We start from the raw sequence: 27,662 nt of genomic DNA, 5'->3' as shown, positions 1-27,662 counted from the left end.
ATAGTTTATATATATAAATGTATACCATATATGATATATATACATATGATATATATGTACATATATGTATGATATATGCATATATGATATATTATATATCATATATACATATATACATATGTATATATGATATATATGTATATGTATATATATGATATATACATATACATATATATATATATCACTTGCGGAGGACTGGTCTGATTCAAGTTCATCCAACAGAGCTGGAAGCATTCCTTCATTGATACCCATAATACCCCCTTTTCCCCAACTTTATATTCTCCCCTTTTGCATTGTTCCACTTACTGTTCAGAGTAATTTTCTCCAAATTCTTCAATCTCACGTCCCCCAAAACACTTGCACAAAACCTGGATTATAAATAGTTCTACATACTTGTTGACTAAATGGGCAAACGCTGCGGAACCCTCTCTCACTCCTTTTACTGAAATATCTAGAGATCTTTCTTCACTGCAAACTCACCCCTCATCTTCAATTCCTTTACCATCCATAATACCTGAAATCTCACTCTCCATGCAAAGACCTTGTTACCTTTCAGGGATATTTTTCTCATACTCTGCTTATTTCCCACATAAGGGGCAAAACTACAAGTTCGCTACAGATGGTTTTAAAACTTGCTTTTTCACTTCTATTTCCCTTGAGTTTCACATTGCTCAGCTATATCACCTTCTGTTCTTCCTCATCTGTGGTACCTAACAACTTTTTATTTAACAAACACACATTAGAGCTGTGTGGCATATTTGTTCATCAAACCCATCTTCTTTTCCTCTGAGTCCTATAGCTAGACTGTTGTCCCAGCCTCTCTAACTGCTCTGTGGGACCATGCATGCGACTGAGTCTGGCCAGTGGTGTTCCACGGATATGATGTCATCATTTTCAGCGGAGCCTCGTAAATGCTCTATTCTTTCTCTTTCCCCGTCTTCCAGCTGGGTATTTATTTCCATAGTAACATTGCAAGTTACATGTGGAAAATGGCACCCCCTTCCCCCCATCATCTTGTGTCTCTGAACAACTGTGTGGAGCAGAGCCCCTTGCTGCTGGTGGGATTTTCAATAAACTATAACCTGTATAATCACTGGGATTTGAAATTTACGTGTCCCTACCCTTAGAATTACCTTTGGTTATGTACCATGCTACTTCTCCATATTGATAAATTCTGCTATAATTCTAGAACTTTTTAGGATTTTAAGACCAAAAAGCACACTAGCATTATAGTTCTTGGACCTTACCCTGGGAAAACTTTCACTCTAACGGTAACAAACTTCATTTCCATTTCTGAAAACTAGAGAACCTAACACATTCTCTAATGTGAAGCTCCTATACATCTAATCCTTCCTGTGATTTGTAACCTTAGTTATTTTATCAATACTAACCAATCTTTTCACCCGTCCTTGGCTCTCCTTCCATTGTTCTCAGCAATTATTCTGACTTCTCTCTTCTCATCTCAAAATTTTCACCCAGCCCACTAATTCCTACCCTCTCGTATTTTCACAATAGGCTTCCTGAGGCATTGAAACCATCATAGATCTCTCCCACAATAAAATAAATATTTGAATGACTTCAGTTCTCATACCAAACCCTCTTCTACCTCCGTGACTTGGGAAATATATTGCAGACTCTGTAAATCATTTGAAGTAAGTCACATAATCTCTTTGACTCGTCTGTAAAATGGGATCTGAAATCTTTGAACTGACCACTTAGATCTATTATGATGACCAAATAAGGTAATATGTATGAAAATCCTGACTTTTTAAGGGATTATTGCAATTTTTATCCGTGATACTGTTGTATTTTCATTTCTAGTTAGACAATGTTTAAACACGCACCCCCCATTATCAAATATGCCTTATTATGAAAAATTCCAGATTGTGAGTTGTAAGTTTTATGGGAACAAAATTCTCTGTGGTCAGGAAGTGGATCTGATTTCTTAGTTTTATCATGATAGAGTAAGTCCTATGTTTAGTCATTCCTTGGATATTGTACTCATAAGGGTACACATATATGTCATTCCTCATTGCCTCCAGATGCAGCAAATAAACAATCTCTTCACTGTTGTGTTCACAGTTTGAATTTATAGGGTGGTAGTTAACTGTCTAATAAACAACATTTGTATTCCAACCAGAAAGTTCAGTTTACAAACCTCTCTCACGATGTGTGTGTTCAATGAACATATTTGAACATCTATTATCATTGAGGAGATGCACTTCCAAAGGATATATCTTTAGGAGATATAACTGTGGAAGATATAACTAAAATGAAACTCCCGTCAACTGACCAGACTGGAGGATGCCATCTATAAGATTCACACAGTTGCTTTGGCCACCCTTAGAACCCATTCCAGATTCCTCTAGCTCCCTTACTTGCTACACCCCATCAGTGAGCAAGTCTGACAATTTTATGAGCTAGATGTTTCTCAGATGTGTTCCTTTTTCTTTAAGGTCTTCATCATTTGTCTCCCCGTAACGACCCCACATGTATCACAAGTTTTATGTCATATGCCTGTTATTTCTAATGTTATATCCAAGTCGTGGAGAACATATTATAGTCTACAAATCTAATATGATTTTCTACATACCCATGGCTTTGCTCACATAATTTTCTCTCACCAGAATATCTATTCTCCTATTTGTTTTTCAGTTAATATTATTTGGTTCTTTCCACCCACCAAATGAAGTGCTTCTAAAATCTACCTGTACTCAATGCATAAACCTCAGCCATCATGTTTACCATCTGTATAAATTGTATCTGTTTTAAGTTTATCTTAATTAGTAGACTTGGTTGCGGGGATATCTCAATAGTATAGACAGTATCAGGATCATCTTAGAATGCCCAGAAATGTAGTATTAACTTAGTATGAACTCAAACTTAACATGGTCTCAATAAATATTTAACTTATCTTGTAATACTTAATAAACAAAATAATCTCAATGAATAATTATTTAATAAAATAAATTCCACTTAATAGATTGAAAGTAGAATTTTCAACTCTAACAATAGTTGTCAACAGATAATAAAACAGCTCCCAAATACTGAAAGACATTAATTGCCATTCTAAAACTGTATTCCAGCTAAACTATCATTAAAGAAGAGGATGAAACAAATGTCCTCTCAGCAAAAATTTAAAAAGAAACAATTAAAGTGTTTCTCTAAGTAAATTTTAATGCAGTGTTTATCAAAGAATACAACTGACCCAGAACAACACAGGTTTAAATTGCATGGGTCCAATCCAAATGCTTTGGGTTTCAGCAAAAGCAGTCCTGAGAGGAAAAGACATTGCAATCCAGGCCTATCTCAAGAAACAAGAAAAATCCCAAATACAAAATCTAACAGCACACTAAAGGAACTAGAAGCAGAACAGCAAAGACACCCCAAATCCAGCAGAAGAAGAGAAATAATAAAGATCAGAGCAGAAATAAACAATATAGAATCTAAAAAAACTGTAGAACAGATCAATGAAACCAAGAGTTGGTTTTTTGAAAAAATAAACAAAATTGATAAACCTCTAGCCAGGCTTCTCAGAGAAAAAAGGGAGATGACCCAAATAGATAAAATCATGAATGAAAATGGAATTATTACAACCAATCCCTCAGAGATACAAGCAATTGTCAGGGAATACTATGAAAAATTATATGCCAACAAACTGGACAACCTGGAAGAAATGTACAAGTTCCTAAACACCACACACTTCCAAAACTCAATCAGGAGGAAATAGAAAGCTTGAACAGACCCATAACCAGCGAAGAAATTGAATCAGTTATCAAAAATCTCCCAACAAATAAGAGTCCAGGACCAGATGGCTTTCCAGGGGAATTCTACCAGACGTTTAGAGCAGAGATAATACCTATCCTTCTCAAGCTATTCCCAAAAATAGAAAGGGAAGAAAAACTTCCAGACTCATTCTATGTAGCCAGCATAACTTTGATCCCTAAACCAGTCAGAGACCCAGTAAAAAAAGAGAATTACAGGCCAATATCCCTGATGAATATGGATGCAAAAATTCTCAATAAGATACTAGCAAATCGAATTCAACAACATGTAAAAAGAATTATTCACCATGATCAAGTGGGATTCATTCCTGGGATGCAGGGCTGGTTCAACATTTGCAAATCAATCAATGTGATACATCACATTAATAAAAGAAAAGGTAAGAACCATATGATCCTGTCAATCAATGCAGAAAAAGCATTTGACAAAATTCAGCATCCTTTCTTAGTAAAAACCCTCGAGAAAGTCGGGATAGAAGGAACATATTTAAACATCATAAAATCCATTTCTGAAAAGCCCACAGCTAGTATCATCCTCAATGGGGAAAAACTGAGAGCTTTCTCCCTGAGATCAGGAACATGACAGGGATGTTCACTCTCACTGCTGTTGTTTAACATAGTGTTGGAAGTTCTAGCATCAGCAATCAGATGGAAAATCTGATAGATTCCACCAAAAATCTGCTAGAAACAATACATGAATTCAGCAAAGTCGCAGGATACAAAATCAATGTACAGAAATCAGTTGCATTCTTATACACTAATAATGAAGCAACAGAAAGACAAATAAAGAAACTGATCCCATTCACAATTGTACCAAGAAGCATAAAATACCTAGGAATAAACCTAACCAAAGATGTAAAAGATCTGTATGCTGAAAACTATAGAAAGCTTATGAAGGTAATTGAAGAAGATATAAAGAAATGGAAAAACATTCCGCGCTCATGGACTGGAAGAATAAATATTGTTAAAATGTCAATACGACCCAAAGCTATCTGCACATTCAATGCAATCCCAATCAAAATTGCACCAGCATTCTTCTCGAAGCTAGAACAAACAGTCCTAAAATTTGTATGGAATTACAAAAGACCCTGAACAGCCAAGGTAATTTTGAAGAAGAAGACCAAAGTGGGAGGCATCACAATCCCAGACTTTAGCCTCTACTACAAAGCTGTAATCATTAAGACAGCATGGTATTGGCACAAAAACAGACACATAGACCAATGGAATAGAATAGAAACCCCGGAACTAGACCCACAGAAGTATGGCCAACTCATCTTTGACAAAGCAAGAAAGAATATCCAATGGAAAAAAGACAGTCTCCTTAACAGATGGTGCTGGGAGAACTGGACAGCAACATGCAGGATTAAACTAGACCACTTTCTTACACCATTCACAAAAATAAACTCAAAATGGATAAACGACCTGAATGTGAGACAGGAAACCATCAAAACCCTAGAGGAGAAAGCAGGGAAACACCTCTCTGACCTCAGCCGCAGCAATTTCTTACTCGACACATTCCCAAAGGCAAGGGAATTTAAAGCAAAAATGAACTATTGGGACCTCATGAAGATAAAAACTTCTGCACTGCAAAGGAAACAATCAACAAAACTAAAAGGCAACCAATGGAATTGGAAATGATATTTGCAAATGACATATCGGACAAAAGGCTAGTATCCAAAATCTATAAAGAGCTCACCAAACTCTACATCCGAAAAACAAATAATCCAGTGAAGAAATGGGCAGAAAACACGAATAGACACTTCTCTAAAGAAGACATCCAGATGGCCAACAGGCACATGAAAAGATGCTAAATGTTGCTCCTCATCAGGGAAATACAAATCAAAACCACACTCTGATATCGTCTCACGCCAGTCAGAGTGGCTAAAATGAGCAAAACAGGAGACTATAGATGCTGGAGAGGATGTGGAGAAACGGGAACCCTCTTGCACCGTTGGTGGGAATGCAAACTGGTGCAGCCACTCTGGAAAACAGTGTGGAGGTTCCTCAAAAAATTAAAAGTAGACCTACCCTATGACCCAGCAGTAGCACTGCTAGGAATTGACCCAAGGGATACAGGAGTGCTGATGCACAGGGGCACTTGTACCCCAATGTTTATAGGAGCACTTTCAACAATAGCCAAATTGTGGAAAGAGCCTAAATGTCCATCCACTGATGAATGGATAAAGAAATTGTGGTTTATGTACACAATGGAATTATACGGGGCAATGAGAAAGAATGAAATATGGCTTTTTGTAGCAATATGGATGGAATTGGAGAGTGTGATGCTAAGTGAAATAAGTCCTACAGAGAAGGACAGATTCCATATATTTTCACTCCTATGTGGATCCTGAGAAACTTAACAGAAGACAATGGGGGAGGGGAAGAAAAAAAGTGGTTAGAGAGGGAGGGAGCCAAAACATAAGAGACTCCTAAAAACTGAGAACAAACTGAGGGTTGATGGGGGGTGAGAGGGAGGGGGGGTGGGTGATAGGTATTGAGGAGGGCACCTGTTGGGATGAGCACTGGGTGTTGTATGGAGACCAATTTGACAATAAATTTCATAATAAATAAATTTCATGGGTCCACTTTACTAGGATTTTTTCCAAGAAATACAGTACAGTACTGTAAATCTATTTTCCCTTTCTTATGATTTTCTTAATAACATTTTCTTTTCTCTATCTCACTTCAGTGTAAGAATACAGTATACAACACATATAATATACAGAATACAGTATACAACACATATACAAAATATGTGTTTATCCACTGTTATCGATAGACTTCTGGTCAACAATAGGCTATCCATAGTTAAGTTTTTGGGTGGTCAAAATTTACACACAGATTTTCAACTGCATTTAGGGGGTCAGTACCCATATGCCCTGCATTGTTCAAAGGTCAACTACATGTTTTACTAGGAAATTTCTCTGAAAAAACAAACAAACTGATGTTCAAAAGATTTGTGAACAAAGAAATTGACATATATGTGATTTCAAATGGCATCATCTGTATAAAACATACAACTAATGATAATGACTAACTTGGGCGTGAGAATCATGTCGGAACTAAAATACTTGAGAACAACGTGTACGGAGGCAAGGGGTGGGTTGTGGTTAAGTGTTAAACACAAAAAGGCCTTGTGTTCTTTGATAGTGGAGATGTTAATTAAGGTTGTTAAATTTTAATGGCAACCACGCTAGGATGCATATAGAATGTGGATCTTCTGGACCAGCAAAATGTGCATAAAATTACAGAGAATATTTAAATGGCTCAAAAGGATGTAAGAGGACATAAAAGAGTATAGACATAGAGAAGTTTCTACAAAACTTGCATTCAGGAGCTAGCAAGTTCCCAAACCTATTGGTGCAAAGTAGACTCAGCAGTTAAAAAGCATAGCTTTGGGGCGCCTGGGTGGCTCAGTCGGTTAAGCAGCCGACTTCGGCTCAGGTCACGATCTCACACTCCGTGAGTTCGAGCCCCGTGTTGGGCTCTGTGCTGACCGCTCAGAGCCTGGAGCCTGTTTCAGATTCTGTGTCTCCCTCTCTCTCTCTGACCCTCCCCCGTTCATGCTCTGTCTCTCTCTGTCTCAAAAATAAATAAACGTTAAAAAAAAAAAGCATAGCTTTTTAGATTGGGAAAACTATAAATGGAAATGGAACTTGGCAACAATTCTCTGAGAAGTACCAGGTCAATGGATACAAAGAATCTCACGTCGATTTCCCTATTTTAACTACATAATACCATTTCTACTGATATATCTGAAAGAAACCATTAGAAATGGTACTCAAAGAAATACACGCAGAGACGTACATGAATGCAAAACTGCTTCATGCTATGCAAAAATATAACAGGTTCCCCGAACCCTTTCTTACTACAATAAGAACTAACAGTTATAAATTTTAATTTTCTTTTATTTCTTTTCTTTTATCAGTACATAAAAAAGAGGTAAAAATGCCACAAGGTTAGCAGAAGTCCTTTCTTGAGAATGAGCCATTGGGTGATCAATTTTTTTATGCAATATTCTCTTGATATTTGTGACCATGAAAAAGCATTATTTTTGTAATCAGAAGTAGAGGGTAATTTTTCTGCAGTAGAACTCATAGTATGCTGCGAGTGTACTTCATGTGCAGTATAATTTGGTTGAGTCCAACGCTGCCAAGGGAATTTACATTTGCACGTTTCTTTAAAGTCTTACATGTATACGTGTGCATGCACGTGTGTGTGTGTGTTGCCTTCTACAAATTTTAAAAGAAGCTTGGGGTAGGTATTGTTATTAGCCATTTTCACAGACAAGGAGACTAAAAGATCAGAGATCGTAAGACTTTGCCTAATGCTTGCTGTAGAGCTTCTGTGTTCTCTGTGCTGATTTCTCAAAAATGTACGGACCACTAATATACTTTCTAAATGTGTAGATCAATTTCTATAAGGATACTGAGCGGCAATTGGGATGGTTCCGTGTGGCGAATATGCAAATATATGCACAGGCATCCCAGTCTCAGTGGGTTCTTTCCCACCACTATAGGAGCATGAGAGCCAAGCAGTTGTCCAGATGGAAATTCCTTCACAAGCTGTAGCCACAGATATAAACACCTCTCTTAAATGAGGAACATTCTCATGATGTGGTCACTGCAATTTTTTCACCATTTCCCAACACCATTAGGAAACATTCCTCAATCTCACAGAGAGTACTTGAGGTTTTGTGCTTTTTTTTTTTTTAATTTGTAAAGATAAGTAGGGGAAGATAAAGCTGGACAGCTGGGGAGACCACAGTTTCAGGCTGTGTGCGACTTCTCAGCTACCTGCAGTAGGCAACATGCCTTTGGTCCTACTTTCTATCCTCTGGCTCATCACTCCAACTCAAGGTAAGCACCAAAATACTGACATTTTATACAAAAGTCAGATTGCTTAATGCATTTGGAAGTACTTTTGAGAAAATAACATGCTCATATGACCCAAAGATCACTGCATTACTTAATCTACATATACTCCACGCTCATACTTAAGGTGTTATGATTGGTATAATAATCTCATTAGGATGCACCTCAAACTTTACCTCTTATTCAATATGCTACTGGATCTATAATTTTATTTTCTAAGGCACACAGCCTAAATGACACCAGAGAATTAACTTCCAGACCAGAAATGAAGAATTTCCTCCCCATCTCCAATGTTATCTCGAATAACATTGATATTTTCTACCCCGTGAGGAGACAGTCATTTATCCAGACACAATTTGACCAAAAACTGTGCTAGAATGGATAACTCTTAAGTGAAATTAGCATCAAATTAGACATAATTGCAGCATTAAGCAAAATTAGAAATTAATTGGCCAACTGAAAATTTACTAATGGAGTTAAGACTAAAAGCTATTAAAATTTATTCTATTCTAAATCCCACAACTCTTTACATTGATTGGATTCACATTCTCCATCGTTAAAAAATTTCTAGTAATAAATTTATAAATGTCCTGTTTTCCTATGTGATGAATCCTTTCTAAGATAGCATCGTAGCAGAACTTTGGGGACTGGCTAGGAGAAATTTTTTACTTGAGAAGTTTCCTTCCGGTTCTTCACATCAGCCAGGTGTAAAACTGCTTGGAGTTCCCAAGGCCACGCTGTCTGTCAGTGGGAAATTGTCTTTAAGCACAGACATTGATCTTTGAAAATGGGAGCATTTAAAAACAAGACTGACCTTACATCGAACAATTAAAAGAAAAAGTACATAAGGTGTATATGTCATCTTCCTAGACGGGCGCTGCATAATTTGGTATATTTTATGTCATTCAATGTTTACACCGACCTCCGTTTTTTAAATAAGTAACCTGATTGGAAAGAAAAATAGCTTTTATAAGGTCATTTGGCTAGGACTTAAGACCACATCTTTTGGCTCCAATATCAGCTCTAGGAAATGGTCTATGTAATATTATACCAAGTGTATCAAGAAGGACACTAAGTTCACTTAGTCTACTTGCTATCTGGTTTTCCTACTTGCTATCTGATGCTTTAAAGTTGCTTCGGCAGGGATCACAAAAACTTTGTCTCCCTATGAAATCTGGAGTCTTGAGGGCAAATGCTGATGAGACAAAGAACGTAACGGTTCATTGTTATGCTTTGAAAGAAAATAGCGGTCAGTAGGGTCTTCCCTAAGAATGAAGTATTGTCTGTTTATAAAAATTAGATTTTTGCGGGGTGCCTGGGTGGCTCAGTCGGTTAAGTGGCCGACTTCAGCTCAGGTCACGATCTCGCGGTCCGTGAGTTCGAGCCCCGCGTCGGGCTCTGGGCTGATGGCTCAGAGCCTGGAGCCTGTTTCAGATTCTGTGTCTCCCTCTCTCTCTGCCACTCCCCCGTTCATGCTCTGTCTCTCTCTGTCTCAAAAATAAATAAACGTTAAAAAAAATTAAAAAAAATTTTTGATTTTTGGAAGGGGTAGTCTGAGGTTTCACCACAAAGAGAAAAAGACATAGAAAGAGAAAAGGAATCTCTGAGAATGCTGAGAGAAAAATCCTCAATTTTGAACCAGACTAGAGAAGAGAAGAGGAGGGAACTGGACTACAGGGAAGGATTCCTGCTTCCATAATCTCCCACATATTGAGAGATCATCCAACACATTGCCATATCTTTCCAGAATAGGTAGATAGAGCAAAAGAAAAATTCTTTGTTATCCAAGGTGATAAGGAGAAGGAGGAAGGCATAACTTGTTTCTCCTAAGGTTTACCTTCTGGACGGGAATTCGGTCTTCCATACCATTTCAACAAAACCAACCAACCCAAACCAAAACAATACCAAAGACTTTAAATGTGTTATATCAATATTACCTCTCTCTCTTTCTAGCAATGGCCATAAAGCAAACACCTGAATTAGAGCTCTATGAAGTAGTTCGCCCTAAAAAACTACACATTTTACACAAAAGGGAGATACAAAACAACCAGACAGAGAATGGCAAAGAGGTAAGCAGCGTGAATGACTATGGGATTTTACAAAGAACCAGTTAAGAGCCTCTTCACCCATGGAAGCGATGTCTAATAGTTGACTTTTGAAGCCCATATCCACAGGTCCCCTTTGTCCAGGAAAGAACGCAGGATTTCTCAGAATGCTTTTACAATTAAGCCGTAAGAAGGGAGTTGACTGTTTCACTTGCTCAGAAAGAACAAAGCTGCTTGGACATCTCTCCAAATTTGGAGGATAGGGGGAGAGCATAGGAAGGCAGTCATTTCTAGAAGGTGTTTCTTACCAAGTTCACCAAACCTGTGTATTCCCCCTACCCTCACCTCCTGTCCCACTGAATTGCCTTTTCCATGGTCATCTTGTCTGTAATGGAGAACTCAACATTATCCCATTAAGTAGCACGATTTACAAAATTTATTAAAGATGGGCGCCTGGGTGCCTCAGTCGGTTAAGCATCAGACTCTTGGTTTTGGCTCAGGTTATGATCTCACAGTTCATGAGTTCCAGCCCTGTATGGGGCTCCATGAGGGCAGTACGGAGCCTGATTGGGATTCTCTCTCTCCCTCTCTCTCTCTGACCCTCCCCCACTCATTCTCTCTCTTACTCTCTTTCTCTCTTAAAAATAAATTAATTAACTAAAAAAAATTTTTTTAATTGATTAAAGACATTGACTCTTCGACTATTACGTTGTTGCAAATATTTGTAACTTTTACTTTTAATATATTTTTTACTTTATTTAATTCTTAGTAGGTTTTTACTTGGTTTTCTTTAGTATATTTGGTTTGGTTTTAAAATAATAAAAATAGGGGCTCCTGGGTGGCTCAGTTGGTTATGCGACCGACTTCGACTCATGGTTCATGAGTTCCAGCCCCGCGTCAGGCTCTGTGCTGACAGCTCAGAGCCTGGAGCCTGCTTCCGATTCTGTGCCTCCCTCTCTCTCTGCACCTCCCCTGCTTGTGCTCTGTCTCTCTCTGTCTCTCAGAAAAAGAAATAAATGTAAAAAATTTTTTTAAATAATAAAAATATTACTTTATTATTATACCATTAGTGATCAATTAGGATACATAGGACAGTATAGTGTATAGTAAGGTAAATAATAAATCCTTATCTTACATCTTAGAACTAGTTTAACCTGTGAATATTATTGAATATTATTGAATAATAATAATATTGAATATTATTGCCTATGTTGAATAAGTCTATTACTTATCACCATTACTGCGCTACTGGACTTTTTGCTATTCCATCTTAATGTACAATTTAGGGGCGCCTGGTGGCTCAGTCGGTTAAGTGTCCGACTTCAGCTCAGGGCAGGATCCCATGATCCGTGAGTTCAAGCCCCGCGTCGGGCTCTGTGCTGACAGCTCAGAGCCTGGAGCCCATTTCAGAGTCTGTGTCTCCCTCTCTCTCTGCCCCTCCCCTGTTCATGCTCTGCCTCTCTCTGTCTCAAAAATAAATAAACGTTAAAAAAAATTTTTTTTAAATGTTCAATTTATGTTTTGTTTTATATATTTTGTATAGATAAAAGAATTATTTTATCCTGTATGCATTTGTAATTATTCTTCTATGGATACCACATGTATCATTTATTATAATATAATATAAATTGATATCATTTTTATATCAGACACATAATTGATATCAGAAATATAAATCGATATCTTTTTATTATTAAATATTTTTAGGACAGATATGAACCTGAACTTCAGTATCAGATTACATTAAATGGAGAAGAAGTTGTTCTTCACCTACAAAAGAGCGAGTAAGTTGTACTTCCTGAGTCTAACCAATAGATTATATTAAGAGAATGTGGAAAAATACACCTTCTTGAGACTCTATTTCGTGTGATTTGAGATAGAAGGCATGAAGTATATTGGGTTTTAGATGTTATTAGGCTGTGCTAATGTTATCTAAGAAGGTTGATGCTTTCTGAGGAAATTACATGCAAAGTATAAAGAAAGGGAAGAACACAGATAATGCCTTTTTTCCTTCAAACTTCCCCTGATTTACTGAAAATCTTTTCTACCCAGATAAACTCAAATCTTTGACGTGACCTCCCATTACTTTTATAAGAACATACGTGGGACGTCTAGGTGGCTCAGTCAGTTGAGTGTCCAATTCTTGATTTCAGCTCAGGTCATGATCCCAGCGTCATGGGATCAAGCCTCGCATCGGGCTATGAGCTGAGCGTGAAGCCTGCTTGAGATTTTCTGTCTCTCTTCCTCTGCCCCTCTCCGCCTCTGGCGCTCCTTCTCTCTCTAAAAAAAAGAACATATGTAGGAGTCATTCAGGACACACAGCCTTGAGATAGATCCCTAGGGATGGGGCTCTACCGAGTTCTACGTCTGTCAGTAAACTTCTCCCTGAATTCAATGGTCTTTTATGCATATTTGTGACCCAACACCCTTCAGAGACCCTGTGGCGACTGTGTCTTTGCTGTAAAGAATCTAAAAATAACGCATTTGAGGATAGAGAATTTGCAGCTGAAAAGTATCTGGGGGTATTTCTTCCCTTGGATCTAGTGGGTATAACTAAGGCTTTGATTGACTTCAGCAGCAGAGTTCCAATGTTAGAAAAGAATCAGTGGGTCACAATGTTCTTTCTCATCATAGACATAATCATTCTTTTTGTGCTGCAATGCATTTCAAGAACATTAGCCCTTATTACCACCTTACGTGTATCATGCGACTTTTTGAACTTTGCAGACATCTCTTGGGGCCAGACTACACCGAAACGTATTACTCACCCAGAGGGGAGAAAATCATTACAAGCCCTCAGAACATGGTAGGTTCTGAATGCTTCCTGGGACTTTTTCTGGGATCTACTACTTATGTTGTACCATGCATAGATGCAAGGGCAAATAAAAAAGAAATTGAAGGACTAGGAACAAAGGTGCTCATCTATGACCAATGAGAGAACAAATGAAAAAATCACAGTCAGCTTTTTAGAAAGGTAAGGATACAGTAGAAGGCTTTCAAGTATTATATTTCTAGAAGCAACTACCAGTCCACTTTCCCTTAGACCATCTTATCAAAAAGTTAGAAATATCTTCCCTAGTAGCTTCTTGAAAAGTCATGTAGCCATTTATTATTTTTGAACAATCTATGCATATATCCTGAGGTCAGTAATGGGACATCAATTATTTAATTCATATAACATCTGGTTACACCACCATGCTATAGATAATGCCAAGGCCTAGAGGTCAAACATACAAAATTAATGCCAAGGAAAGGGCAGGAAGAGAATACAGAAAGACTCAATCATGGAGTATTAAGAAGTTAAATGAGTTTCTCAGAGCCGCTCTCCTTGGGCACCCGAAACATGTCTCTATAAAAAGACAAAACTTCTGTAATAAAATGGCTCTTTGTTCCCTTCTCACATCAAAACTCTCATTTCAAGGATATCTTGATTTTTGCTAATATTTAAATTAATTCAGGCTCAAATGTGAATGGCTGATGGCATATTAATTTGGTACTTTTTCCAAATCCTCTACAAGAAAATGTTTATGATGACAAGGTTTCTTCCAAATGCAAGAAAAACATAGACGGAATTTCAGACCCTGAGACCAGTTTATTGTGACCAAGGGTTTCTTCAATGGCTTTGTTGGATCGTTCTACATAAGGGACCCCCTACTTTGCTCATATGGAGCATGAACCATGTCTGAATCTCTAGTTGTAGACAGATTCTCTGTGGTTTTAATGCTGATAAAGGGATTCCACTAGCACACAAATTAAAATGATGAGTTGGACCAGCTAATATGAGGGGCTCAGGAGTGGTAGTGTGGCTTCTTGAGGAGCCTGGGATCTAGAAAAATGCTTTCCTCATTTTATACACATGTGACACACAGTGTCTTAGGGACTCAGCACAGGGAAGCCAAATTCTCAAAAGTTGGTCCTCCAACTTGAGAGCTCTCTGGGAGCATCGTCGATGCCAGGGAGACTCGCCAGTGTCCAAGATGCAGTGTCCAAGTTCACCATGAGCCCACTTAGGTTCATACTCCCTGGACTTTTCTTTTGTGCCATGAGCGCCAGAAAGAGAACATCGCCGTCAAAGATGGAGTTTCCAGGGTGAGTAGTGGAGCAGTTCCTAAAATCTCTGAAGTTCTCACTGTTTTTGTGTCTGGGAACTGGTCTGGCCACTGCCACTAGGTGAAGAATTTTCCTACATATTCAAAATAACAGCTTTCACCCCAACTGTGATACATTTATTCTTACAGTTTAAAAAAAAATGTGTATATTTCTCGTTTCCAACTTTAGGAGCATTGCTACTATAAAGGACACATCCTCAATGAAAAGGATTCTGTTGCCAGCATTAGTCTTTGTGATGGGTTGAGGTGAGAGCCATTTGCAAAAATATTAAACAGCAAGCACCATTCTAATGGCACAAAACTGAGTCTTCCTGGAAATCATGTCTTCCTATCTTGGTAAAATCTCCTGCAGGGGTAAAACGCTATTAAAATGAAGAGTCAGGTATCACTCTTGGCATCATTTTATAATCGGTTAAAAATTATGCTGAACGTAATTTTGAGAGTGTATGTGTGCACACGTGCACTTGTGTGTGTGATATTTCTGTTTGCAAAGAGAATTCTTGCCAGTTTGGAAAAATTTGGGAAGTAAGAAAAAGCACCAACAAAAAAAATAATAACCACTGCAAAATTGTGCTTGTAAGTGACACTATCATTAACTATTTGTCATGCTTGCAGCCTTTGTGCATGTAGACATATATTTTCATCATGTGATCTCACAAGCCTCTTCCCATATCACCAAATATCACATATCCCCCATATCACATATCCCCCATATCACATATCCCCCATATCACCTATCACCCATATCACAAGCCTCTTCCCATATCACATCTGCATTCATAGATGTAATGTTTGATGACTATCTATGTTGTATTTGTCACATTCCATCATATGGATTCACTTTATGTTTCTGAACTGATTTTCTTACCAAAAAAGACAACTTCTCTAAGTTACCACTTGTTCCAACCTGTTCCTCTGGCTGATTTGCTCATCATTTTTTCTCTTCTCTGGGGTTCTTAGTATCTCAATACTCTTTTACTCCATCTTCCATTATACTCCTAGGAGCTTACAAGAAATATTTGTTAGGTGGATAAATGAAATATGGACAAACATTCCCTGAGCTTATGCTCTGAATGTCAAATCCTTTGGGACAGCTTCATCTGAGCAATTCTTGTTTAGAATTTTCTAGTAAATAATATAACCCTCATTTAAGATTGACAAGTATGGATTATAATTTAAATTAGCAAAAGTTGGCTGGAAGGCCTATGAATGAAAACTATGTGCGTGAGCTTAGGATTTAGGGAGAGGTATACTCCATTCTGGTCAGTTTTGTGACTTTGTGTGGCAGAGAATCTTGAAATACGATTCTCTGTGTTTCACAGAGGATACTTCGCGTATCATGACCAAAGATACATGATAAAGCCTCTGAAAAGTACAGACCAAGAAGAACATGCTGTCATCACATATAACCAGGAAGAGCTTGACCTGGCTAATCACACCTGTGGTGTAAGAAGTGTTGGCAAGAAACAAGGCCATATTCGAACCTCTAGGTCACTCAATAGCCCGGAGGTAAGTGTAGCTTTCCTATGTCATCATTTCTTCCACTGTCTCAGCAATGATGTATGATATACCATTGTGTTCAACAGTTACTGCTATAGGTAAAGGCTATAATTCATTTACTTATTCTTTGATGGAATTTCCCCCTGGCAAAAAAAATATTGTAAGTTTTTCCAGTCTTTAGGATAAAGATGGTTATTAATGATGTTATTTTACTCTTTGTAAAGCAGGAAGACTTTCTTCAGGCTGAGAAATATATTGATCTCTTTTTGGTGCTGGATAATGCCTTCGTGAGTATAAAATATGGGTGCTTCTGGGGCAGTTAGGTCAACTGTTAAGATTTCTCGGGGCGCCTGGGTGGCTTGGTCGGTTAAGCGTCCGACTTCGGCTCCGGTCATGATCTCACAGTCCGTGAGTTCGAGCCCCGCGTCGGGCTCTGTGCTGACAGCTCAGAGCCTGGAGTCTGTTTCAGATTCTGTGTCTCCCTCTCTCTCTGCTCCTCCCCTGTTCATGCTCTGTCTCTCTCTGTCTCAAAAATAAATAAACGTTAAAAAAAAATTTAAGATTTCTTATCCAGTGAACACAAGCCATAAGCTATTCTAGCTGAAAACTCAGGCCCTGCCCACCTGAATGTCATGTCTTTTCCACCTGCCTTGTGGGCAATGGTTGTCACTTACCCACCCCCTTTAATATCCACCTGCTGCCAGTATATTCAGATATTGGAAGCATACTCAATACCAGATAGCTCCAAGAAATCAACCATAATCAATGAAAAATTTAAAGAATGGGTTATTAAAATATTTTTTAAATTCTCACTCCGTTATGTAAACATAAAGCAGATAGAAAACTACATATATTTTACAAATTATATTTATATTTACACAGGTACTAGAATCTGTGATTCTAGCTTAGCAAATACTGCTTTATAATCAAATTTTAATGTTATTTAATTGGTTAGAAACATTGAAATTGTTCATTTGATTTCTTCATCCTTACAAATGAAAACCACTGAACACTAAAGAATTCTTACATTTAGAAAGAATTTGTTGAAACACAGAGTGTTATATAAGTCAGACATGAATGAATACACGTTTACTTATGTTGAAATTTGTAATTTTTCTTAAAATGTTAAATTCTGTGCCACATCCACTTTATTTTTTAATCGTGTTTGCATTTTGTATTTTACAGTACAACATATATAAGGGGAATCTAACTTTGATAAGAAGCTTTTTGTTTGATGTGATGAACCTACTCAATGTGGTAAGATATTTGCCCTGTAAACATGTATTTCCACATAGAAGCCTGGGGACTCGCCACAGAAGGAGTTTTCACCAAAGAGGGAGTTGGGAGGGTCACAGTGGCTTGACATCAGCAGTTTTGGGAAACTCAGCAGGCAAGGATCAACAAGGTAATATCACATACACTGTAGCAAAGGCAACTTCTAGGATTTCTATTTGCAAAATAGGATACACTTATCCATCAGTGGTGATCAGCACAAGATCTAAGATAATAAAGAAACCGTAAACATTTTCATGAAAAAAAGATGCTCTTCCCACAGATCTATAAAACAATAGATGTTCAAGTGGCGTTGGTGGGTATGGAAATCTGGTCTGACGCTGATAAGATAAAGGTGGTACCCAACACAGGTGCCACCTTTAACAACTTTCTGAATTGGCATCGTTCCAACCTGGAGAAAATGAAGATACACGATCATGCACAGCTACTCAGGTGAGCACGTGCTGGCCAGGGCAAGGCGTAGGTAGGCAGGGTGGATAGTTATCCCCAACGGCTCTTCGTAGAGATTTCTGTTCAATGCTATCTCCCCAAGCCGTTGTCGGGGAACCTGAAGTTCTGCCGTTAGGAGTTCACCTGTAAGAATGTGGAGACCCATGTCAGGTCACCAAAATGGACTCCTGGATGTGGGATAACCATCTGTGATCGTTACAGTGCTGTGGAATAGCAGAAGACTTTCTGGGGCCTACTGAATATGAAGAGGGTAGAGAAACAGGAAATCTAGAGCATAACTGACAAAAGCTAATGGTTCCAAAGACTTACGTTGTGACAATATGCCTGTAACTTTCACACAGTGGAATTGACTTCACCAATCGACGTGTAGGAATGGCAGCCATGAATTCCTTGTGCTCCCCATCTTCAGTTGCTGTTATTGAGGTTGGTAAACTCATAGTAAGGCTCCCTGTGGTTCCGTATCCTCTATGATAGACCAGAATAATGCCTTCTACAGAGTTAGCACAACGAACATTTGCTGAGTCAGTAAATAAAAGTAGAAATTAACCTACTGGTTGATCATTACACTGAAGCTACCTTAGCTTATACAATAGAATACTTCCTTAGACTGGCCCTCCCAGAAGTATTCATTCTTTAGTTGGTATTAGAGAATAAAAACAGGAAATTGGAACAGAAAGGGAACCAAGATGCCCTCTGTGGCCTGAGCCATCTTCAAATTAATCATCTTCAGTATCAATGGCCAGAGAGGTCAGTCACGGTGCATTTTGGCGTCATTTGGCCAAGCATTACCAATGCCAACCATTCTGGCAATTGTTCTTAGAGGGCTTTGAAAACATAGTATTGTACCTCCTATGAAGAACATAATTACTTCAATTTAATCATGGTTTACCAAGAACTCCTCATTAGCTCAGCAAATATTTATTGAGCACTGACTAGATGGTTGGATTCACAGGAGCCAACCAGTTCAAATGTCAGTTCAACATTTTACGATAGCCAATGGCAGGGAAAAGAGCTTAATGACTCATTATTTTTCATCTGTCAAACTATTTTTTTAGCTAGGAAATAACTAAATATCGTAAGTAATAGATGTTTCTGGTTTTTTTGTTTTGTTTTGTTTTTGGGTTTTTTTTTTTTTTTTTGCTTCTTTCTAGGCTAAGAGAAAGAATAGTGTGTCTCTTGTAGGAGTGATGTCACATGAATTAGGTCATGTCCTTGGTATGCCTGATGTTCCATATTACACCAAGTGTCCCTCAGGGAGTTGTGTGATGAATCAATATCTGAGGTGAGACTTTGTCACGCTTGAGAAAAAAAAATATATTTCTTAATTCTTAAATTTAAATATTTCTTAAATTTTAAAGAATTCAGATACAGTCTATATAGTGAATGGATTCTTGTGTTTTGGGGGCTTTTGCTTGTTTTTTTGTTTTTTTGTTTTTTGTTTTTTGTTTGTTTTTTTACTAAGGGCTGTGAATCCCGTTAATTCACACTCCAACCTATTGATGCACAGGTTTTACTAGCTTATCGGGGCTCATTACTTCAGATTTCCAAATATGCCAAGTTAGAGATTATGAGTATGGTAACCATGTTATTTTAACTTAAAAGACTTTTTAATGGCCAAGATATGGAAGCAACCTACATGTCAATCAATAAGTGAATGGATGGGGCACCTGGGTGGTTCAGTCGGTTAAGCGTCCGGCTTCGGCTCAGGTCATGATCTCACGGTTCGTGAGTTCGAGCCCCGCGTCAGGCTCTGTGCTGACAGCTCGGAGCCTGGAGCCTGTTTCGGATTCTGTGTCTCCCTCTTTCTCTCTGACCCTCCCCCATTCATTCTCTGTCTCTCTCTGTCTAAAAAATAAATAAATGTTAAAAAAAATAAAAAAAATAAGTGAATGGATATATATACATACATATATATATACATATATATATACAATATAATGAAATATTACTCAGACATTAAGAAGAATGAAATCCTGCCATTCATGTCAATATGGATGGATTTAGAGGGTATTGTGCTAAGTGAAATAAATCAAACAGAAAAAGACAAATATCATATTATTTTACTTATAAATGGAATTTAAAAATCAAAACTAAGGAACAAACTAATAAATGAATAAACTAACAAACAGACAAAACCAGAAATATATTCATAAATACAGAGAACAAACTGGTGGTTGCCAGAGAGGGGAGGGGAGGGGGATGGGAAACATAGATGAAGGGGATTAAGATGTACCTACTTATTATTATTAAATAGGAATATATTTTCTTAAAATATCTAAGTAAGATGATGACATCTAAGTAAGTCAGTAAGATGATGACAACATTCTTATATATCCCCATCACTAATCACTCCATCCATTTTTATGTTGTTATTAATTACCTTCTAATGCCAGGAAATTTGCAAAGACTTGGGATAGAAAAATGAAAAAAAAAATACTTTGCTCTTAAAAGTGGTCATGAATAGGAAGAGAAATATGCTCATAGAATTGGCTCATTCATCACTCCTGCCATTTAGGACAGTACGGAATCCACACAGGAATTTAAATTCTTCCAGTTCTACAAGCTCAGTCTAGGAAAACAATTTTCCAACTAGCATAGTATTTACGCCCTTTTGCCCTTCACATATAACATAGTACTGTCCTAGACAAATACTGAATTTGGAATTTCCATTGAACCCGGGGATATAGTTAGACAAATCAGTTTCTCACTATATATATATCATGACTTTTCTTCTGGTTACAGCTCAAAATTCCCAAAAGATTTCAGTACGTCCTGCCGTGCACATTTTGAGAAATACATTTTATCTCAAAAACCAAAGTGCCTGCTACAAGCACCAATTCCTAAAAATATAATAACAAAGCCAGTGTGTGGGAACCAACTTCTGGAAGTAGGAGAAGATTGTGATTGTGGCCCTCCTCAGGTAGGAAAATATCCACGGTTTGAAATTTATTATAGAGTTATTGCAACATGAGAATTATGCTGTTTCCTTTTCCTTCTTTAAAAATGTTCTTTTGGGGGCGCCTGGGTGGCGCAGTCGGTTAAGCGTCCGACTTCAGCCAGGTCACGATCTCGCGGTCCGGGAGTTCGAGCCCCACGTCGGGCTCTGGGCTGATGGCTCAGAGCCTGGAGCCTGTTTCCGGTTCTGTGTCTCCCTCTCTCTCTGCCCCTCGCCCGTTCATGCTCTGTCTCTCTCTGTCCCAAAAATAAATAAAAACGTTGAAAAAAAAATTAAAAAAAAAAAATAAAAATGTTCTTTTGGAAAGTCTTTCTAAAGATAAGCTCGGCATCACAGTAAAAAAGTGGGCTTGTGGTTTTTTTTTTTAATTTTAATTTAATTTAATTTAATTTTTTAATTTTTTATTTTTTTATTTTTATTTTTTATTTTTTTATTTTTATTTTTTATTTTTTTATTTTTATTTTTTATTTTTATTTAAAAAAATTTTTTTAACGTTTATTGATTTTTGAGACAGAGAGAGACAGAGCATGAACAGGGGTGGGTCAGAGAGAGAGAGGGAGACACAGAATCCGAAACAGGCTCCAGGTTCTGAGCTGTCAGCACAGAGCCCGATGCGGGGCTCGAACCCACAGACTGTGAGATCATGACCTGAGCCGAAGTCGGATGCTTAACCGACTGAGCCACCCAGGCGCCCCGTGCTTGTGTTTTTAATACCGATTTTAGACATATTTTGAAAGGCATTTCAAAAGCCAGGATACACTTATGACATGATTATATAAAGCTCGATGTAAAGAAGTAAATCATTAACTATAACATGTCATTTATAATCTTTCCTAGATATATTAGTCAGAAATCCTTAAATCACCTCAAGTCACAGTTGATCATTTGTTAAGCAAAACCAATTACAGATCTAGACGTAACTTCTTTCCATAGAGAGAGCTGGCCTTCACTCAACAAGCCAGTGTATAAACCAAGCAGTAAATGAAACAGAGAAGGAAAAAAAAGAGAGAGAGAAAATCGCATAAGCCTGTAGAAAATTAGCTGTTAATATAAAATGTCTGAGATAATTACTGTAATTCTGCTAATCTTTACAAAAATCTGACCCCTGTCGGGCATCAGTGTCTCTGAAAGAATATTTGCCAGCTATCCCACATTAAATCCCATTCATAAACACGTTCATAATCGCCCTATGCCTCTGCTATTAATGTAGACATTTTAAGCTGTTGAATTACATTAGAACATTTCATGGTGTAACAATCATTTGTAAAGGATATTATAAATATTCTTTTAATTATAATGAGAAATGAAATTTTACAAATAATGTGGTGCTTTATAATGCATTAGCTTTAAGTTTATCTCATTCCCACCTTGCTTACACTCCAGTAAACCTGCTTGGGTAGAAGACAATTGAAATCAGGGGCACCTGGGTGGCCCAGCTGGTTGGGTGACTGACTTCGGCTCAGGTGATGATCTCACAGTTTGTGAGTTCGAGCCCCACATCAGGCTCTGTGCTGACAGCTCAGAGCCTGGAGCCTGCTTCGGATTCTGTGTTTCCTCCTCGCTCTACCCCTCCCCTGCTCACGCTCTGTGTCTCTCTGTCTCTCAATAATAAATAAACGTTAAAAAAAATTAAAAATAAAGAAAGAAAGAAAGAAGACAATTGAAATCATTTACGGTCTTAGATGCTTCTAATGTCAGCAGGTGCATGGCATATAGTCAGTGCACACAGACAGAGAGATGAGAGAGAGAGAGAAAACACTGTCTATGTTATGTGAAAGATCTAATATTCTTTAAGTGTATCAGCCAACTCCTATATCGTTTCCATTTTGTGTTGATTTTCTTCCTTAGGAGTGGAATACAACTAGGAAGTCAAGCTTATGAACAACTGAATTTTTCAACAGCTGTTTTCCTATCCAAAAAGTAGTATATAACCTTTATATAGTATTTTTTAGTGAATAGTCTTATTTTCTATGATCTAATATGCTATTTCACTGTTTTGATCTACATATTTAAGCCTTTTTCTAGATCTTAAAAATAACCATAATATCCATCGGTCTAAATATTATCACAGCATCGTGCTATTTTAATGACTGTGACTATGCAATGCATTTTAATACCTTCAGTGGCGAGCGTGTTTACTTTTTCTTTTTAGTTTATTTATTTCTTTTGAGACAGAGAGAGACTCAGAGAGCACAACTGGGGGAGGCAGAGAGAAAGGGAGAGAGAGAGAGAGAGAGAGAGAGAGAGAGAGAATCCCAAGCAGGTTCCATGCTGTCAGCACAGAGACCGATGTAAGCTCGAACTCACCAACTGTGAGATTATGACCTGAGCTGAAACCAAGAGTTGGACATTTAACAGACGGAGCCACCCAGGCGCCCCAAATGTGTTGATTTTGGGGGGTGGGATTTGTGTAGTCATTCCTCAGTGTTCATTCTTCCATATAATTCTTGGTATTTTGTCAGTTTTCCCACAAATAGAATTGGGATTCTGATTGAAACGCATGAAATTCGTATTTCACTCCGAAGGCCACTGCCACTTCCACAGTATTATTGTTTTAGACTAGTTGTGTTTTGAGTTTCTCGGGACAGTTAAATATAAAGTTCTTCTTGTAGCTCTTACTTTATGATGAAAGCTTATTCTGAAGTATTTTCTATTTTTCTTTTTTCTATTAGTATGTGTAATGTTTACTTTTTTATATTAGGTGATTTGTTACTTTTTTAATGTTATTTTATTATCTTAAAGAGCTATCTTAGTGACTCATCCAATGTTTTTAGAGTTGATTCTCTGTTTTTTACCAGGTCAAATATTTTATTACATACAAGGGATGAAAATGTGATTTATACTTTCCAATTATTGTTACATTTTCATATCTTTTCTTTCTCTCATAGCATGTCAGAATTTCCATAAAAATATAGACTATCAATAATCCATGTGTTACTGTTTATTTTATTGGATATATTTTTGCTATTTATCAGATAGATTTTCTTTCTTTCTAAATTATCTTTATTTTCTAATCTTTGCCATCTATCACAATAATATTAGTTTTTTTCTACCCTCAGTCTCTTAATATGATGGATTATATTACTTTATTCTGTATAGTTGAGGCACCCTTGTACTTTTGGTGAAAAAAAAACACACCCTGCATCGTTGTAATGGAGAGTTATTATATTAAGAAACTGGTGTTTTACTAATATTTTATTCAAGCTTTTGTACTTCTATTCGTAAATGAGAATTGGGTGTGCATACACGTGTGTGTACGTGTGTGTGTGTGAGTATTCATTACCAACTCTCATTACCAGAATTATGGAGGCTTGGTAAAATAACTTGAGAATTAACATTTTTTCCCCTACCTTCAAATAGTTTGAGTAGTAGAGAAGTATTCTCCCTTGAAGTTTTAAATTAACTTACACGTAATACCAGCTAGAGCAAATTTATTTGTGGTAATTCTTGGAGAATTCTCTTTTTGTCCTTTTAAGAAGTGGTTTTCATTGGACTTAACATGTTTTTCTACTATGACATTTCCTTGGTCATCTCCTCTGTAATTTGTAGAGCAGAGTAATTTAGCTTAAAAATTGAAATTTCTTTGCCATCTTGTACTAAAAATTGTATGAACCTAGTGTGTAGGAAGAAATGCTGAACCAACTTTCCCTGTCTGTGTGCTTTAAAGAAATGTTCCAATCCTTGCTGTGAGGCCATGACCTGTAAATTAAAATCTGGAGCTGACTGTAGAGGAGCCACTCTGAACCATATCATGTAAGACCCTTTTTTTCATTCTCTGTTCCCAAATACGTTCTCATTTTTATTTCAGAGTTGAGAAAGATGGGCCACTAAGTTCGATAATACAAGAAAACACAACTCACTTTATATTTTCGTTTAATTCATTTGTTAAACTTTATTTTATGTATTTATTTTTTTACTGCACATTTTTCAAATGATTCCATTTCAGAAAGAAAAAAAAAAACCCACCATAGTGAACAAAAACAACTTAGGGTTTCGTGTCTACTAATATACTAATGAGAAAAGTGGCTATGTGGTCATCTGGGAGTTTAAGACTGCTTCAGTCTATGCTAAAAACTATGAATTTCTCTTAGGTAGTGATGAGTTTAATACAAACTAAGATGAGAGTAAGAAAAGTTCATTTTTAAGAAGTCTCTTTTATTCTTGGTAAAGAGCTGATAGTTGTAATTTACAAGGTAGTCTGAAAATTAATAATATTTAAGAACATACTACACCATTTGGTGACATTTCTTTTAAGGTGTCTCAATAAGCTATAATCCATGTATTATTTTTGTGTTTTATAGAACCCTACATGAGTTGGGTTAGGGAACCCAACTGGGCCGACTGAATATGGTATTTGTTTCAGTGAAAAATAGTCCCTGAACAATGAAAAAATCGTAAATGGGGAAAAACTCAGGATAAAATACATGGAAAATATTAATCCTTCCCAGCCCCTTCCCTGAGTCTTTTCTGGAGTTAAACCTGTGGAGAGATTATAAAGGGAATAATCAACTCAGACACCATCAACTATCACTTCCTTAAGAAAAAAAAAAAACCAGCGAGGTTCTAAGATCAGGAACAATACTCATTTCTTCAGCAAGCCTCATTTAACAAGGCCTGCTCAACCTGACATGTGATCCCCTCGGCAGGGAGTTCTGGAAATCATGCCCAGCTTCTTATACTGTCACAGAGACCAAAACTTTAGCATCTCAGAAGATATCCATTCAACTCCTCAGGGACTTGGGATGCTAGGTGGGCATGTTCCATTACTGGGAAGATTGACAATCTATTATCATGGAAAGGAAATTGGGTTTGGAGTCAGGAAACCATTTTTCTTAGTTCGGCCCCAAACTAGCTATGGGACTTCAAGCCTAGTTACTTAATTTGTTTTCTCACCTGTGAAATGGACCTAATGCTGTTCTCACTCAGGAGGGTCGTTAGTATTACGTACATTTTTATAAATGTTAATTATCAATTACATAATATTTTATAATTTATAATAACCATGACTTCCAAATTTTTTTTTTTCTTTTAATCAGACAGTGAATCAAAAAATCTCCTTCATTGAGATGCTACTTGCCGGGACAAGAATCAAGAGATCTAAACTCACCAGAAATCTTGTGTATTTTCACTGTTGCATTTAGATATATTTTGCTTTCCATTTGGAATTGTACTTCTTCTATTTTTATCAGCCTAGCCAACAGGTAAATAGAGGAGTTCAGAGAAATTGCCTGTTTTCTAAAGCCTGATCTTTAATGTATTTTTAAGGATGGTGAAGCTAACTCTGCTCTTTGGGGAACAAAAGAAATTAGCCTTTGACCAAAACGCCTCAAGGTGCCTCTGAATTAAACAGGCTTAATTAAGAACTGTGAAGCTACAAGTGACTGACATTTTTACCCCAATCTCATTTTGCTTGTATAGCCCATGGCAGAGCAAGTCCACTTGATGAGAGAAGCTTTGGCAGAAGAAGGGAGGACAGAATTCACGTGTCATTTTATTACCCTTCAGTATTCTACTTATCTTGTTCTTAGAAGTGTGGTATTTGTCCATATCATGTCAAGACTAATTACATAGAAACGTATTGCATTTTATCATGTATGATCCTTTCTCACCATCACATGTAATGCTAATTTTGAGAAGGCTTCATGCTCACATTTTGATTTACTATCAAAGAATGTTTTATTCATCCATTGATGGAATATACACCTTACTGTCAATGAGTAAAACCGCAAATGTTTGAGACTTTTGTGTGTGGTCATTTTTTTTAAGTTTATTTATTAATTTTGAGAGAGAGAGAGAGAGAGAAAGCACACAAGCAAGGGAGGGGCAGAGAAAGAGGGAAAGAGAGAATCCCAGGCAGGTTCTGCACTGTCAGCGCAGAGCTGGATGCGGGGCTCGAACTCATGAACCAGGACATCATGACCTGAACCGAAACCAGGAGTAGATGCTTAACCGACTGAGCCACTGTGTGGCGCCGCTTTGTGGTGATTTTCAAGCATGAGTATTTTCAACCTTCCGTGTAGGTTTGCGTTAGGTGTTAAAGCCTCACATATTTAGACTATTTTTTCCTACAGTCCTCTAACAGTGTTGCCATAGATAACCAGGCATCACAGTGTGGAGATGAGATGGGGAGATGTGGAGATGAGATGAAGGTCACAACATCTTTTAATGTTCACAGTGAAATGACTTGAGGTCAGCCACGTGAGATTGGACTTCTTCCTGAGGTTTCTGTATTCAAATGCTTAATAGTTACTCCAAACATTACTCAAAATTCCATTGATGCTTATACTAGGAGAACAAGAATTTAAACACACTTCTAAAGATTGAGCTTTGAAAAGAACAGCCTTCTGGAAAGCCCTGCTTACTGGTGTTGACTGTCTTGCCATTATTGGTGAGTTTGGCATGAGCTGGGCTACAGATAAAGCCGCATGTGCGATGTCACTGAAAGCCATGGAACAGTCCCAAGGCATGAATCGTCCATATTTTCATTGTCCGCTGGTCTGATACAAATTTCCAGCCAATTCCTCCAAGGCCAAAAGGTTTTTTTTTTTTTTTTTGGCATACTTCCCTCCCCTACCTCCTACTCAGGTAAAGGTTTCTTATAGTAAAACTGTCTGAGCTGCAAAAATTATAGACCGCGCCATGCTGGAAACAGT

General features: G+C 37.5%; 1 protein-coding gene across 1 annotated transcript; it reads left to right on the top strand.

Annotated features, from left to right (window-relative positions):
• The first annotated feature begins 840 nt into the window (after nt 1–840).
• Nucleotides 841–26,748, top strand: ADAMDEC1 (ADAM like decysin 1). The gene is made up of 15 exons (XM_043555449.1): nt 841–948; nt 8,515–8,641; nt 10,610–10,725; nt 12,409–12,485; nt 13,429–13,507; nt 14,980–15,056; nt 16,133–16,319; nt 16,535–16,597; nt 17,496–17,567; nt 17,866–18,035; nt 18,395–18,476; nt 19,205–19,335; nt 20,796–20,973; nt 24,677–24,762; nt 26,046–26,748. The coding sequence occupies exons 1-15, from the start codon at nt 841–843 to the stop codon at nt 26,050–26,052; spliced, it is 1,560 nt and encodes a 519-aa protein (XP_043411384.1). The 3' UTR covers nt 26,053–26,748.
• The last annotated feature ends 914 nt before the right edge of the window (nt 26,749–27,662 follow it).

The sequence above is a fragment of the Prionailurus bengalensis genome, chromosome B1 (assembly GCF_016509475.1).
Source record: "Prionailurus bengalensis isolate Pbe53 chromosome B1, Fcat_Pben_1.1_paternal_pri, whole genome shotgun sequence".
Classification (NCBI taxonomy): Eukaryota; Metazoa; Chordata; class Mammalia; order Carnivora; family Felidae; genus Prionailurus; species Prionailurus bengalensis.
Note: the sequence above shows the minus strand (reverse complement) of the source record. Positions and strands in the feature narration are given on the sequence as shown.